This window comes from Geospiza fortis, unplaced genomic scaffold, assembly GCF_000277835.1.
Source record: "Geospiza fortis unplaced genomic scaffold, GeoFor_1.0 scaffold172, whole genome shotgun sequence".
Taxonomy (NCBI): domain Eukaryota; kingdom Metazoa; phylum Chordata; class Aves; order Passeriformes; family Thraupidae; genus Geospiza; species Geospiza fortis.
This window is the reverse complement of record NW_005054309.1, coordinates 4,005,716-4,023,177: the sequence shown is the minus strand read 5'-3', so window position 1 is coordinate 4,023,177 and position 17,462 is coordinate 4,005,716. Positions and strand designations below refer to the sequence as shown.

Here is a 17,462-nt window from a genome sequence, read left to right as displayed (position 1 = left end):
GTAATTTTGTCATCTGATCTGTAGGATTTGTTCATCTCTGCTGAATGAAAATCTGACAATCAATGTGCTTCTCTAGGTAGCTAACATAATATGTATAGGGAATAATAAATCTACTTTATTTAGGATTCTCTCAGCTGTCCCTGTTATCTCATCCAACAGAACAACCACTAGTGATAGACTGGTAGCAATATTGATTTGTTTAAAGAAATTAACAGGTAAAAAGGTTCCTTTGTTTTATTTTGTTATTTAAATGATCCACTCCAGTCAATTAAAGAAAAAATATTTCACATATCTAAGAGAGGCTCTCTTGTTCTATATTGTCTTGTTTTACCCATATTTGGTCAAGATTCTTAGTGTAATCTGCAAAATTCTTTCTGCCATTCTTTTAGATATAATACAGTAAGATTTGATGCAGTGATTCAGTTTGTGCTTATAGAAAATTGAGGCAGATGAGTTACACAGATTTACATATTTGCAAATATGTGCAAATGCACAGTATTGCCATATGGTCTTAGGTCCCCAGAAGTGCTGATGACCTACTTGAGTATTTCAGCTAACAGAATATGAGCTTTTGCCTCTTTGCATTTTATACATTTCAAAAGGCAGTATTCTTCTTACATTCTATATAACATTTCTGAAAAGGATCCTGCAATGTTTGAATTATGCTAAAGCATCTGTGAGATCAAAGTCTTTCTCGTTGTTTTCTGTTGCTGGATCGATGTTTCCTGCTGCAGAAGGCAAGAGATCCTCATTTGTGAATTCTCTGGGAAAGCTAGGAGGGGCTGGAAAGCCCACAAGTTGTTTCCATGGTTTTCCAGGACATCTGGGGTGAGGAGATTCTGGGCGATCTGGCAATCCATTAAATAAAGAAGTATCAGGAACAATTAGTGGCTCTGCAGGTCTGGTTTCCTCCCTTGCAACCCCTGTGCTAACCAGCTCCAGTGCAGTTTCAGCACTGGATGATGATGGGAAGGTTGCATTTTGATTAAAACCCCTTTCATTTGACTCCTCAGAAGATTTGGGGTTTGGGTGTTTATGTTTATTCTTTTTACTGTGTTTTTTATGCCCACACCCATGGCCACTTCTGTGCCCACAACCAATGTCAAGCCTATGCCTTTTGTCATTGTCATGATCCTTTTTAACTCCATGCCTGTGCTTATGCCTGTGTTTGTGCCTGTGTTTATGCTCAGGTTCACCTTCGCCTTCTGGTTCCTGTCCATTGTCTTTCCTTGTTTCTGTGCTAGGGCTTTGACTTTCTCCTTCATTTTTATCAGCCTGTGAAACTGCATGTGGCTGGCTTAGCATCACAGTGCTCCGGAAAGGTGTGAATCCAGGAGGCCTCCTTGCAAAGAACACCTAAAAAACATTGCAATAGTAGCCACATTTGTTACGTGAAACAGAACAATTGCTTCAGATGTGGGAAATTCAGAAGCTGGCTCATTGCAGTACATGAATCATTTAGCAGATTTTTAAAGTAAAATCTAAACTAAACAAGTCTCTCTTCTGAGATAAGCATACAAACATAAACATTCTCCCAAATAATTCCAGAGTATTTTAGCAGCTAAATGTGTAAAAAACAAATTTCATATCACTGAAATTTTGTCAGTGTTAGAGAGGAATTATACTACAGAGAGCAAAACACATGTACTGGTATTAATTTATGAACAATACAGTTGGATTCGAGAACTAAACGTCCCGGCATATGTTAGAGTGTTACACTCCCATGTATAGCACCAATTTATGCTGAAAGTTATCACGTCTCTGAATAGCATCAACGGCAGAATATACAGAAGATCTGTGTAATTTTGTTATAAAAAACGTAGCTATTCAATTTTTTACTTCTAGATTTGACATATGCATTTCAGAATACTGCCTGGAAATAACACACAGAGATTAAAGCTGATAATATCAAACATTCTGTTGTTATTGAGTCATCTCTACTCCCTCATCAGTGTTCAACTGGGAGACAAAGGCTGTGAATACATGGTGTACACTCACTGTACAACACAAGTTTCATTTCTCTCCTCCAAAGTCTCTGATTATTATTAGCTGCAAATCAGAGTTATTTGGGTTGAAGCTAAGTTTGAAAGTTGATATGGATAAAATATTGTAGTGAAAATAGAGAGGAGAGACATTAGTTGATACATAACAAATGACTATGTAGTTATGAAGGTTCTGAGCAGAGTGAAGTTATTAGTTACAAGGGCAGGGTAATCTGTCTTTATTCAGTGTCACAATGGAGTCTCTGCAATCCTCAGAAATATCTGACAATAAAAATATTTGTATCCCATTGTGAGATTTTCAATCTGAATTGCATTCAGGACTAGTTCATCATGGAGCAGAGTAGGAAGAAATTGGAAGATCCTTGTGCAGAGACTGACAGCTGCAGCAGGCACCACTCGACTCATATGGAAAGGTTCACAGATGCTTTGGATATCTGTGGGGTATAATTATTGTGCCAGCAAATACATTTTTATTTCAACTTTTAAACCTAGTATGAGTAGCAATTTGAGGGATTTGATGGGGCTTGATACTCCAGAGCTTAACTGAGAAGGCAGAGGAGCAGCCAACAGGCAGAACTTCTCCCTGTCCCAGTGTCTTTGTGTGATCACCTTGTTGGTTGTGGTGAAACGGCTTTGATGTAACAGGGTTGAGGTTAGAGGGTGAGAGAAAAGAGTGTGACATTAATGGGGCTGTAAAAAGAACTGTGTTCCTTTATTTTTGGTATAAAATATGGGATAATTTGGAATGGATAAAGAATTTATTGACTGCCTTTGTCCTACACTCTGCTTAATAGGATGGGTAATGAAGAAGAATCTTACCACTTGGTGCTCTTCAGAGCAGTTCACCTGGGGATAGATTTTATCCTGCCATGGGATCACATGAATTTGTGCGTCGCATGACAGTGATGCCTGTTAACAAAACAAAACCGAACTCATTAAGGCAACAAAATTTCAGACACAAAGGAAGAGACTTGGACCTGAAAAAGAAATGGGTTTTTTAATAATACTTTAAAATCCTTGGAACTTAAACCAAGTGTTTATTAAATCTGTCTTAGTGATGGATACTTCTGTATTGGGACACATCGCAGCTTACCTTTTCAAGGTTGTAGTATGCCTGTATGAACACTTTAATTCAACTTTGGATTTCAGATTAAATCTTGAAAATTGGATTTTTCATCTCTCTCACTTTTGGAGCACTAGCTGCATAATCTTCATGATATTCCTAAGAAATATTTTTTGTTTATGGTGTTTCTCCTACTGAAAATTGGGAAATTTAAATAAAGCCTTATTTTTTCCTTTTAGTTCCTGCTGCACTAACAAATTCTAAAATCTCACAGGTAAGCACTGTTCATATGGTGGGAAAAGAGATGGGAGGTAAAGGCCCTCTCCTCCAACAACCCCCTTGCCAATGGTTGCTGGCCCTATCAACATTCCTTTCCAGCGTCCAGAACACATTTTCCCGCTATCAAGAGCATGGCAGACACTCCAGAAATTTCATTCCTTTGCTCACAAGTAACAATCCAGTCTCATGTTTTCCTTAGCTGCAAGTCCACAGAGTCAGGAGTATTGCAGCTATTTCATTTGGCAGCAGCCTTCTCCTCTCCTTTCTTTGATTGATTATTATCAAAAGAAAGTTCCTTTGGTTTTGCAGTGAGCACTGATCCTGCAGCTGCGGTTCAAGTTTCACGGTTTCTTTACTTGGGTTACAAACAGTGAAAGCTGCCCTTCTTCTTGGAACAAAAGTTTACTGAAAGAGGTAACAGAACCCAGGTTGTGATTTTACTTAAGCGTTTACAGTTTCTGATGCAAATGAATTTGTCCATTAGAAACATTACAGTTGGCAAGATTATCATTACTTACACTGTCTGATGTGGCGGTACAGTCTTCATTAAGCTTTTCAAACTCACTCTTAGAGCAGTTTGTCTTCCAGACTGTAAATTTTACTCGATACTTTTTTCCTGCAACCACCTGAAAAATTAGCAAGAAAGGTTTCTGCACTAAAGGCATTTTGTTGAAAAGGTTTCACAGGAAAGATGATTTTCTACAATCTTAAACTACTTGTATTCTACAAGTCCTAACCACTGGGCCAACATATGTGAAGAACCATATTAAAATATTTGGCAGTAAACTTATCTGCTTCTAATAAAATAACTTATTTACTCCAGTTCCTATTCTCAAAAATTTTTGGCATTGAAACTGAAGGAAACAGAAAAGGTCAGAATAATATTGGGCCCACAGTTATTAAATGTCTGTAGTAATTTCATTAGTAACAGATGAAATCATTAGTGATAGCACTGTAGAGAGCCAAATACAATGTCAGAAAAGTGGAATGTGAGTAAAACAAAGTGTGTGATGAACGGGCTCAGTTGAAAATGAACCTATTTGCCAAACACATTAAAGAGAGAAACTGCATGGGTTCAAGAATGTGCCTGCCATGAGTTCTCTTAGTATTTTTCACAGAGCTTGAAATAATATATCTTCCTTCAGGGACATCAGGCAAGACATGAAATTTTATTTCCCTGAAATCTATTTTAAAGGTGTATGCATGCTAATATCTGTCATGATAGGGAAAGTCAGAAGGAAGAAAAAAGTTTGAAAGAAGAAAAGGCACAGATATTATCAATAAGACAATATGAGCTATTTGGAAAAATTCTGGTGTGCTTTTAGTGCCTTCTCCAGTGACACCTCATGCTCAGGAGTAGTTATGACCAATTATTTTCTAAACTACTCCACTGTCAAATTTTTAATTCTCTTCTAAATTTCTGTTTTGATGTATTGGGACAGTAAACAAGACTTATGCAAATGCTGACCAATATTATCCTCCTGATTCCTCATCCTTTATCAAGCTCTATTTATCTGTATGTATTAAGTTATGCACAGATTTCTGAATCTAGCTAGAGTATTATTAGCAGCAAAATCAGCATATAAAATAACACATTTCTAAGAGAAATTAAGATGCCTCATTTTGGACCATATAACAACTGCAGGGTGGACACTGCTTAAAATAACGTGAAGAGTATTGGTGTGGTGGATCAAGGGAGGAGTCCTGTCTAAAAAACTTTTATACTTTAAAAGTCTAAGGTATGTTATGAAGGTAAAAAGTAGGGTAGATACACAGAAATCAAATGCCCTGAGCCAACCTTCTTTACATATTTTTAAAGTAATTTTTTTAAGAAAAAAAGAAAATTCAAGAGATTGGAAAATTTTGAATGCAAACCAATATGGATTTGATTTTACAGGAAAAATTGCATGGATATTTCACTTACCACATGTATCAGCACTTAGACAAATACATTATTTCAAATCTAAATACAAACTTCAGGTAACATTTAGCTCAGGCCAATAATAATGTAATGTCTGTTCCTCATCTCTGTGAAATATCCCAACCTGAACTGTCGCTGATTGTATTTCTCCACCTTTATAGTAGAAGTCATCATCGCTCTCTGAATTATACTTCTCTGTAGAAACCTTCAGTAGCTCCTTCAGTTCTGGACTGTCAGTTGGGATAGTCCTTGGACAACCTGGGCAAATGGCAGCAACTACCGTTTCTTCAACTGAAAGAGAGCAACAGGTTTCAGATCCAAGAAACAAAAGGTTCAGTGTAGATAAAGGCTGGGAAAAACAGTTATAAAGCCCTGCTTTCTGGAACTCTTCATGTTTGGGTCTATGAAATGAAAACAAAATAGTTATGATCAGCAATATCATATCTTGGTTATCTAAAAGAACATCAGCACCTAGTGTCACATGGGACATTAAACAACAGTTCTCTTGTAGAAACAAGAATTTTGTGCGCTAGTTGTAGGTAGCCAGAAAATATGGAGAGGGAACAGTTACATGTATGGAAAGAACTGATTTGGGTGAAACAAGAGGTGCATGTAACTGGCAATGAATTTGTGTGTTGAGGAAAATCTAGTCTGAATGGGTGAGAATGCAGCATTTACTACATGGAACAGTATTCTGTGTCCAGATAGGCTGGAGGAAAAAATAACAGTGTAATAACAATAACAACAATAACAATACATAACAATAAAAGACACTGAAAACTGTGGAACTTTCAAAGCTGATCGTGCCTAAGACATACCTGGGAGCTTGCAGTCGCTGGCGGTATCTACGATCTCTGCATGAAGATTCTGAAATGCTTTGGCCTCACATTTAGCTACACGCTGGAATCAAAAATGCAAAACAGCTCCTTGTTATTTAGAAATAATGAAAAAGCTCACATCCTAATAGCTTCCTGCTAACAGAACAAATCAAGCATGCTAAGCATGCTTCTAATAATTCCTTCCTTCCTTCCTTCCTTCCTTCCTTCCTTCCTTCCTTCCTTCCTTCCTTCCTTCCTTCCTTCCTTCCTTCCTGACAGACGGCAGAGGCAATAAATAATCAGAGTTCAAAAGGACCACTCAGAGAAAATAATACCCTAAAAGAGAAGCCAAATGAACTATTTGTATGTGTTCATTGAAGAGAAAAATGAGAATGTCTACAGGTCAGAATCATACTTTATGGATAACTCCATGGAATTTCTGTCTCAAACTGTAAAAACGAAAAAGAAAATTACACAATTATCAAATCAAACATTACTGAGTTTCTTGTATTTTCTCAGGTCTTCTAAAGGAACTGTGGTAGATAACTTGCTTAAAACTGCCTTGATATCTTAAACCTTGAAGAAAGCAGATATTGATTGTGGGTTTTTTTAAAAGATTATAGAGCCTAAAACCAATTCCATCATTCCAGTGATTAAAAACAGTAATAAGGAAAGAACTAGGGGCAATGAATACATCCAGGAGAAACTGAGGTTTTATGGTAAACAGAAGTAATATTTTGCAGATTTGTCAAAGTTCTGCAAAGCATCGACAAAGGTGGGTAAAGAGACCTCTTAATATACAGAGATTTTAAGAAAAGTTTTGGTGAAATCCTTTATCAAAGACTAAAGAAACCAAATAAACCATAAAATAAGAAGGAAGACTTAAAATTCAGACGTTAGGAGTGTGACAGTTACTTGAAAATGTAATTATAAAAAATCTACTTCGTAGTATTTTAGAAAAACTGATGAAGAATAATGTCAAGGCTTATTATCCAGCTTAAAGGGATTGAATGATGTCCCAGTATACCTCAGTGGTTCATATGTGTGTTGAATACAGGGTGCAGTTCTGGCCCTCCCATTTAAAGATTAATAGTACAGAGCTGATTAAAGGTGTGAGAAAACTTCCTTGGAATTTGGTCACTCCAATATTCTCGGAATATGGTATTCTAGTATCTGTGAATGATCTACTGGTAAGTTCAGGGGATAAGTGCTTATGATCTAATTCCAGAAGCCCTGTTGTGACCAAAGCAGTATGTGAGTGAGGCAGTGCTCCTGCAGTAGGTGAGGTGACAGAAGTCATCACCTCTATGTGACAGCTGGGGAAACTCAGACTCAAGCTGGTTAAGTAACTTGCTTAAGGTTTCAGGGCACATGGGTAGTGGAGGGATTTGCTTCAGCTAGTCTGACTCTCATGCTTCTGTTATTTACCAGTGCTGTCATTCTTTCCTTTTTTGATCAATACTTCTGAAACATTCTTGAGATGTACAAGGAGTAATTTTTGAACAGGAGAGGCTCTTGAATGTAACACTCAATTGTGCATTTCCTCAACAGCTGAAACAGATGCCATTCTGTCCCCTGCCTTTTACCACCACTGTTCATAGTGACTCTGCCTTCCTGCCCTCTGCCTTGTGTTTGTAAAGTCATCTTCCTGTTGCCCTCGTGACTGGTTCAGGGAGGTCAGTTGAGAGAGGAAGCCTCTATTTTTGGTACAGCTGCTTCAGTTCCAGGTCAGTGAAGCCAAGGGAGTACCTGGGTTTGCAGCACTGTTTACCTGGATTATGTATAAATTATGTTAATAAATTTCTTTTGAAGCTATTATTTGGACTGTGGTAAAGGTTAAGTAATAATTCAGCTACTGACTTTCCTGAGAAAGGATGTCTTAGGCTGGAAATTGTGCTAATTTTAATTATAATTTCTTGGGTTGTACATGAGTAACTCCTTGAATATCTGGATAAAAATGTCTCAAGGGATTTATTATTTGGGTAAGACTGGTTAGATTCTGTGGTGTAATCTGTAAACCTTTCAGTGGTCCTCTTAGTCACTGATTCAGAAGACATAGATGTCCTAGTTACATAAACAGTTATGCATAAGACTGGATTTAAGCTTTGTTCATGAACTGAAGCAGGACTATAAATATTTTCTTGAGTCAGATCTCAACGACCATTTGTTAATGTGATATTTTCTTGACAAACAGATTTGGGGATTACTTACGCCTCTAGAAGTGATTTTGCATTCTGGAGTTAAATCTTGAAATTGGTCTTTGGTGCAATTAGTCTCCTCAATTTTATATCTAATTACATAATTCCATCCAGCTACCACCTGGAAGAGATATTTAGGTTATATATTATGTAAAATAATGCAAACTTGAAAGTTAAACTATTACATGAGATTAGCAAAGAAAGCAAAACTACTCATCTAGTGCCTTCTATCTATCAAATCACTTCGCACTCATTAAACCACAGATTGTTCATGGACAGCAAAAAAACCCCTTGTCCTTGCAGCACAAAGTGTAAACTAAATCCTGCTTTTGTTAGAAGTGCACTTTGTGTTTGGTGTCCACTTCTGGCAAGCCTGCAGCCTCACACTGCTGGGTTTCTTGTGCTTTCCTCCAAAGATCTGTTACTTATTACTGCCCGTGACAGGAAGCTGCTCTAGATAGATGACTACAGTAACACAGCCTGGCAAGTCCTGCATTCCTGAGCATGGGACACGGTAAAACAGTATCTGAATAATGTAACTTTATACTGCTGGCATCATTTTTTGTTGAGTGTTCTGCATTTATCATCTACCCATAATTGTGTCTATCCTGGCCTTCCCACACACTCTGCTTTGTCCAGGTTCATAACCCTTTTTTTAAAATTTTCTCTCCAGGAATCTGTTCCATTTTCCTAACAGTGGCTATTTCTTCTTACCCATGAAACCTCTCAAAATCAAAGTGTTGGGCCAGGTAACATTGTATGAAAAAGGAAAACCAATCAAATATAAGAACTTGTTATCCCAGATCAATTGAATGGAAAGCTCTGACTTTTCTCTGTGTGCCAGAGGTGACATGATGGTTCTCTTTCCAGCTGCTGGATTGCAGTCTATCTGCAACACTTTGTCATGTGGCTTAAATGTTGTGCAAGTTTGTGTTTCAGCAAAGAGGATTGCTGCCATCAGTAAATATAACAAGGACAGCCTGGTTTAAATCATGAGTCAAGCTAACATGAGACTAGAAGTTGCTTTCTGGCTTAGTAAATATACACAGGTTCAAAGAAAAGGATCTGTGTTTGCTGTTGGGTTCTACACTAGTTAGAAACCAAATAAGAAACTTTACTTTCTAGCAATGTCACACCAATCCATAGGAAAGCTTTTCACAGGGAAGGAATTATTGCATGAAATACCAGATGACACAGAATTTCTGCAATCTGAGTAGTCATTTCTTGCAAAGCAGATATTCCCATGAGCAGAAATCTTGCAGCAAGTGTCATGCTGGGTTTTTGGGTTCTCGTACCCATTTTTCCTATCTGGGGTTTACCTGTCCTATAGCATATAGCAGCTGTTGACAAGTGGGCCTTATTGCCTGCAAAAACAGAGATGCCTGCTGCTCTTTGAGAGGCTGGTGAGTGTGAGAGACATCTGTGCAGGCTGGCAGCTTTGGCTCAGCCCCTAGGAGGGAACTGCTCCTGCTGGAGCCTCAGGGCAAGGCCAAAGGAAATACCCAGGAGGGTCTGAGATGATACAGGTTGCATGTGCCAGACCAGAATGCAAATAAACTGGTGCTAAACACTGCTTAGAAGCAACTGCAGATAAAGAAAAAAATGTGTATACTATTAGTTGAGGGCTCTGAAAATCTAGTAGGTAACTGTTAATGATTCCTTATAAATTAAGATAATTATTTATTGAGTCTACCCTCTATATTGGTAGATACCCTCTAGATTGGTATATCAAGCATTTTGTATGCTTTACTATTAAATTTAATCCACTTTAATATCAGAAAAATACACAAAACAAACAAGGTACCTGCTTTGGGTTGGATTATTTCAGTAAAATTTAGGGAAAAATCATGCACAAACCTGTCTCTTAGCTTCTTTTATTTCTGCAAGCTTAAAAAGGGCAGGCTCATCACTGTGCTTGTTAAACTTTTGAATGGCTTTTTTCAGAATTTCTGACACTTCTGAACCATCACTTGATATAGGATGAAAGCATCCAAGACATGGAGCCTCAGTAAGTTTTATCTTTGACACATCTGAAAAAGAAACAAACCAAATAACATAGGGCTTCATGCAAAACAGCCTTAGGTTTTCATTTTTCCTATCTGGGAGTGAGCAAGAACCTTTCCTGCTTTTTAACTGGTGTAATAAGCAAACCCTATATTCCAGTTTCAAGGCCTACAAACACATTTTTGTGTTTAGGAACATGCTCTGGTTGTGGTGGCAGGGACCATCCATGACCTTAGGGTCCAGGCATGTTTTTGGCAGTGAACCCCATTCCAGCAATTAAGACTTGCAGAAAAGCCTTGTGTGTAGTTTTGACACCATTGAGAAAGGTATATTACTCATTCAGCCAGGGAGAAGCCAATGGAAGCTACAACTAAGGGGATGGTTTTCAGATTCTTCAAAGCTCACCCACAGTGTGCAGCTGCTTGCTGTCCTCACCATGTTTCAGGGTGGGGACTTCAGAAGTGTTTGGGCTCACCCATATGAGCTGCTGTGACTCTGAGTGCCCCAGGGACTGTAGTTGGACTATGCTGCTGTCCTCACCAGTCATTGTGGCTGCCAGTTACCACTTGGTGCTACCTTCAGGCTTAACCAGCTGGATTGGTTGTGAATAGACAAGCCTGACAGGGATGCTCAAACTCCTGTTTCCTACTACTAATCCTATTAACTCTCTTTCCTTTCTAATAATCATGGACTGGATTTTCATAAATTAATTTTATAGTTCAGTACATAAATTAATTTCACAAGTCAGTGAGCATGAGAATGGAAGTGGGACAATATGTGGTCTCTGTGGAATTGAAGTAAAATTTATGCACCTGATCTTCAGCTGGCATAAACTGGCTTAAAGGAAGTTATGCCAGTTTGCACCAACCAGGAAACCAGTCCAGAGTCAGTTAGATCAAACTGTTCCACCAGAGAGGCTGAACAGTGTGGTACCAATACAGTGGGGAAATCCCTCGCCTGTCAGACTAAAGTGTGTCTTATGTTGACTCAGTAATGACAAATAGATACCTTACCGAAAACTATGACCACGTTTTCAGTGAGATAATGAACCAAGAACATACCCACTTCTAGACCAACTGTGGTCTCAGCACTTTCATAAGGATTTTGCTGAACAAACCTGTGTTATTTTCCAGAGTTGTTATAACTTAGTAAGAAGAGAGGAGTTCCTTAGGCTGAATACCTGATAAATTTAATTCATATATTGGGATTTTTTGCTTTCTAAGCAAAGATTCAAATGCAAATTTCCTGTGTGTCCTCTGTAAGATTCACACAACTTTTGCTGGCAACTAGGTGTCACCATTGCCCTACAAATGCAGCGTTTGTTCAATGCAGAACATGGAGTTTGTGTGCTGCAGTTCCTAGAAAGACACTGGCTGTAGGTAAAGCCATTTCAGCTTTAAACAAGATAGCTAGGAACAAAAAGCAGATACCGGCTGCCAAACATCTCAGAAATTGGGGAGAATATTTCTGTAGTTAATAGTTAGATGGATATTTTAAAGCAAACTTGGGTATGTCTTTCAGAGCACAAGGCATAGAGATCGCAGTTCGAAATCTTTAAAACAATGTGATCTCTTTTTACTAAGAGAAATTCCTATGTGAATGTAATAGTCATATATGAGTGTCTTATAGTTGAAAAATGTAGTACTGCTTATTGTTAAGGTGTAAAAGATCAGTCTCTTAATCATACATGATTACATCACTGCCAGATTTCTACTCTGTAAATGAATTTTTTTCTGTTCTTGTTTGAGGTAAATACTTGTTTTGGTAAACTTTAACAGCAAGAATTCAGTCATTTTCAGTTTGAAAAAAATGAAGGTGCAATTTTGTCGTACCAAATTTTTTCCAGTAATTCCTCAGACAATTTTATGCTTAAATAATTAAGGACAGAAAGTTGAAGTGTGACAAGTTGCATCTGGTCTCTTAAGTTATTAGTATGCTTTTGGTCTTAAGCAAACAAATTTTATCTTGGCATAATTCTATGCTTGAAGAAACTTACTACACATACATGCTGAATTTTATTACCCTGGGCAGAAACTGCCTGTGCTTCACTGATTTAGTCTATATGTGTATAAGAGTGAAGTGAAATTTTATCTTTAACCAATAGTTGCTTACAAAAGATTATTTATAAATGTCTGACTAGAATGATAAGGAGCTTCTACCTTTAAAATTCTCAGTACCAAAAGTCTCAGTATTGTATTTATTCCATTTTTATTTGTAAATGTATTTGTTGAAAGCTGTCCCCAAATAGTTACATACCTGAGAAAATTCTGCACTCTTGTGAAACATTAGTTGTTTTATCAGCATCATTCATATGAACTTGAGCTCTGCATTCTCCTGTTTTCTGCAAAAACATATGGCAACAATTGTCTGAAACTTGCTAAAGAAAAATACAGTGCTTTAGCTATTGAACACAGCTGACAGTTGTAGACTGATTTTGGGAAGAGGTTAATGTGTATATTTGTAGTAATGTCCAACTTGCTGTTTTGTTACTGAAAAAGGATCAGATTGTGAGGAAAGCATGGGATAAACTGGGCAGATTTCTTGAATGATGCTTTGTATTTGTACGATGCGCATTGATTAACTGAAGACTTTACAGTCAGAATAATGGAAATTAACACACGACTAAAGACTATATAAACTATGTATTTATCCATTTTCCCCTCTGCTAGTACAAGGTATGCAGCAATGACCACGGCATTTCACATAGATTCAAATTATATTGTCATCATCATCCCTTCCTGTGCACTGTGTGAAAGAGCAGTGCCACCCCCTGGGAATGTGCAGTGTCCCTGCAGTGCCCCATTGTATCCCCCCTGGGTGCCCTCTGGTAGCATGAGCCAGGCAAGTTTGGCACTGCTGAAAGCCCTCTGCCAAAATTTCTGCCATAGTGGCTTCCATGTCAGCATTTGATTGTGCAAGTTTCCATTACACATAATTAATACCAACTTTTACAGTCCTTACACTCTCACAGTGCACAAATCTTATGTTGGGTTTATTGACAACCTTCATATTGAAGCACTGAAGTGTTCCTTTCTGCATATATTCAGGATTGTACCAGAAAACTCAGGACTATAATGGTTAACTTGGGGGTTGTATACATTTCTGTACTGTAGTCATATAAGCTCTCAAAAGCAATGCAACAAAAAAAGTTAATTCCTCTACTGTATTTTCCCCAGGCAATTGTGGTCCTGGTCCTTATGTTTCTGTACAGAGAACTTTTAAAGAGAACAGATACTTACAGCCTCTGCAGATACTTTGTAATGACAGTGTTGCCAGTGTTTGTTTTCCTCAGTGGCACAAGTGCTTTCAAGTATTCTGTATTTCACATAGAAATGTGGGTCAGGACCCGCCTGGATTAAAACAATATACATGTCATCATTTGCATGGTAATAAATCAGGTAAAAATATAAGGGTTTCAAAAAAGTAAATACTATTATTTATTTACCTTAAATTTTATAGTATGGTTTCCCATTAGCTGCTGGTCTCTCAGATCTTGGTAGTTCAAATATTAACTTACCTAATTATATTACTTAGCCCTTACCTACAATGACAATATGTGGATATAATGGATACAATATGCTCAACTGCCTTCATTTTAACTTATAGTACCAATGGATTTAGAACCAAAAAGAAGTGGTTAGGTTTTATGCTCTCATTCAAATGTACTCCAAAAAGCCATTTTGGGTGGTTGCTTGGATAGTTAGCATAATTACAAGCTTGGACTGTGCTCCTGTCTGACTCCCTTGCTCTCATTCTTGGCCTCCTCCCAGATCTGTCCACTTTCTTTCTGTACAGCTCCCCTGGCAGGCCAGAACCTGCTGCCCTCAGGCAGCCTGGCAGTGCCCAAACAGCCTCTGCTTGGTGGTACCAGGGAACCTCAGCTGCCCAGCCTGCACGGGAAGGAGGGAGCAGGGATGTGCTCTGGAGACAGCCTTGGGCAGTGCCTATGGTTTTCTACAGGCATTGGAGGCTGGGCTGCAGGGCAGGACAGCCTCAGCAATCCCATAAGATGAAATAAAAACATTAAGCAAAGTTTGGCCTGCCAGTGTAAGTACTTCAGAATTTGGTAAACCAGTAATGGGCATTTTCTCCTTGCCATAAACCAGGTAGCAGACCTGTGCCTACAGGTGACAGTGACAACACTGTAAGGTTTTGATTCATCCTTTAGAGAAGATATAAAGTCAGAAGTTACTAACCTTTTACAGCCACTAAAAATGCTCTGCCAATGTGACTTTTCAAATACAAACAGGCAACTGCTGTAGTTTAGCACTGATTATTCTAAAATATCCAGTTATTATTCTCTGTTTCTGCTGGGAGGATTAAATTATAATTCTTGCCTTAGTGCTACCAAAAAAATGAGGCTGAGCTGATGTTGTTGGCATATACTGGATTTACACTGATGCAGTAGACAGAGAATTATATTCTGCCTTCTCTTAATTCCTGTTGTGTATTGCTACAGGTATGAAGAAGTGTAGAGGCACCTCATATAATAGTTGTAAAAAAGGATAAAAGGGGCTCTAAAAACATAATAGACTTAATTCTCAGCAGGTAGAAATTGACTTTTATGGAATTACATCAGATTATACTATTTGGATTTAAAAAGAACCAAATTCTGTTCTCTGTTACAGTGTTCTAAATCTGCAATAAATCAGCTCAGTAAGTAAACAAAGTAAGAAAATGCATTGTTTCTGTATTATTTGCTATTAGTTTATTTCATTACTATTATGAACAGCTATGCCTTTAACTGGGGCAAGTTTAGTCTTTCACTACGAAGCTTTTATGTTTTATTACCTTATCAATAATGAATGTACATGAATATGTAATAACCAGCTATTTAATTAATGCATTCAACATTGTGAGACTAGCGAGGAGTGAAATCTATACTCTTTTTAGAAAAAGAATCTCAAATATGAGGAAATTGTAATTGCAGATTCATTTTCACTGTTTTTTACTTAACATCATAATCAGATCAATTATTCAAAGTAATAATTGATTTCCGCTTTGTATATTTTAAGAAAAGGAAAGATGGCTATCTAGAGAAGGAAAGATGAATAATAATTGTAATAAATATGTATTCTTAAAAATATAGCATTGTTTAAGATAAAATTCTGAAACTCCTCTCTCTCCTTTGGGAACACCAGCAAAAGGAAGGTAGGTGGTACTAAGTCTCTGATATGGAGATATTTGCATTTGGCTGTTGTTAAGAATGAGAACGTTAAGAATGTTCAGTGAGACTATTCATTTCCTTAATATTAATTATATAAAGGGTTTTCTGATTTTACTCTTTGTCTCCACATGCTAAAATCTCCCCAGTGTGTAAACAGGAACACAAGAGGGCAGGTGCCAGGAGATGTGGGTAATTTGCCGTAAGTGTTTAGCAGTGCATAGCTCCTTTCCGAGGTCAATTTCTGTCTGGGTAAAAGTGTCTTGTGATTTTAGAGTGCAAAATATTCTCTCTAACACTGGATTTCTTGTGGTTTACATATGAAAATCCAATCCAGTAGAAAAAATATGTTAATGTTATTTTCAAGTAAAATAATGCTTGTCATTATTATGGTAATACCATCTTTGTATACCTCTCCGAGGTAAATACTCTTTTGTTAGATTAAGGCTATATAGAAGGATTCCAGGCAAAGGATCGTGTTGCATTCTTTTCTCCTGTAATTTTAGCTGTCATCTTATTTGACTAAAATACCACCTAGTGATTCTAGATAGATCTGTGACTTAGGACTGGTGTCAATCAAATGATATTCACAAACAAGTTAGAATATTGCCAAACTTTATCAGGTGATTCTTTTTTATGTGCGGCACCAGCTCTTCCCAAGTCAAGAGTTTAATATTTTTTTTTATAAGTCTGGTTTTGCCATTGGTTTGAAAACCTTACAGATGATGGAAAGAGGCAGAAATCCCAGTAAAGAAAAAAGAGAATGAAGTGGAATAATAAGACAAATTGTGTGGGGATAGAAATTTTCTATTCTTTGGTCTTTGCATTAGTAAGCAATTCACCAGCACACAGAGTTCTGCTGATAAAAACATAATATACACCCCTACTTGTCAGGGAAACAAGTATCTTACTGTGCAAGTCACTTTGATTTTTTAAAACACTTTTGGAAGACACTGTGCTGTCATGCTTGCCCCCTAAAAAACGAGATGGAGATAAGCTGATTCAGAGTGCATAAACAATTCCAACTTTTTTTTTTTTTTGCAAAGTCTACTTACAGTTCTCTTGGCTTCCATTACCACGTATAGAGCAAATTGGTTACCAGTTGCTTCATCTTCATTGTATTTCTTCAGTGCTGCGTCAACAGCTTTAAAGACATCAGGGTCATCACAGTCTGAAAACTCAAATGGAAGAGGAATGGCTTTGCTAGAGAAAAAACTACAGCAGAGTGCTAGTACAATGAAGGCCTTCATAATTGGATGAAAGAGGCCCCCTGAATTAGAAGGCCCCTTAAGAACCAAATGGAAAAGGAATGCCTGACAGGATTTTAGTCACCTCTTCTGTTTTTCAGGAGCAGTAGTTAAGTAAACAGAATGAGTGCGTTGCTGGGGTTGGTTGGTTCTCATCCTACCCTGTTTATACTGCAAATAAACTTCTGAGTTTATCTAAATAAACTTTGTTTGTTCGCCAGAATGACACTAAGGTTATCCACCTGCCATCAAGATAACAGGATAACAGGGCTGCAGCTGAGGACCAGTTGAGGCAAAGTAAAGCATAAGAGAAATAAGTGTCTGTAGCTTTCTGACTTCTTAACACCTACACTGCTACTGAAAATGAATTTTACAAGGCTTAAGTAAAACATCCAGGAAGGTCACAGTGGCAATGAACTTTTGGACAACAACCTTGTAAATTTTATAGATCTGTTTAGTGTTCAGGCTGCAACAGTTCTGAGAACTATAGTACTCAGAATGTGTTTGAAAAGTCTTTGGACACATGCATATGGTTGAATGTCACATAACCCTTCAATAGCACTTGATAAACCTTGTCCTTCATGGTCCTGTTGGAAAGTCCATCTCTGCTGCCATGTGGAGACTGCCTGGCTTATGGATTAGTCAGTGATCATAGTGCTTTGTTATTGTTACAGATATGTGACACCCAAGAACAAAGGATTAAACACTGTCATCTGAGTCTGGTCAAGCCAGGATTAGAGATGGCTGAGAACATCTGGTGCTTAT

General features: G+C 37.7%; 1 protein-coding gene across 2 annotated transcripts; it reads right to left on the bottom strand.

The window, feature by feature from the left end:
* Positions 1-342: 342 nt before the first annotated feature.
* Positions 343-16,796, bottom strand: KNG1 (kininogen 1). Of its 2 annotated transcripts, XM_005418999.2 has the most exons (11): positions 16,506-16,796; positions 13,526-13,636; positions 12,543-12,627; positions 10,140-10,312; positions 8,296-8,403; positions 6,085-6,166; positions 5,391-5,557; positions 3,864-3,971; positions 2,823-2,912; positions 1,197-1,356; positions 343-848 (listed from the first exon to the last, which is right to left on the bottom strand). In XM_005418999.2, the coding sequence occupies exons 1-11, from the start codon at positions 16,698-16,700 to the stop codon at positions 661-663; spliced, it is 1,467 nt and encodes a 488-aa protein (XP_005419056.1). In that variant the 5' UTR covers positions 16,701-16,796; the 3' UTR covers positions 343-660. The 2 variants fall into 2 exon arrangements, with proteins under 2 accessions (XP_005419056.1, XP_005419055.1); XM_005418998.2 differs by having other exon boundaries at positions 343-1,356.
* Between the last annotated feature and the right edge of the window lie 666 nt (positions 16,797-17,462).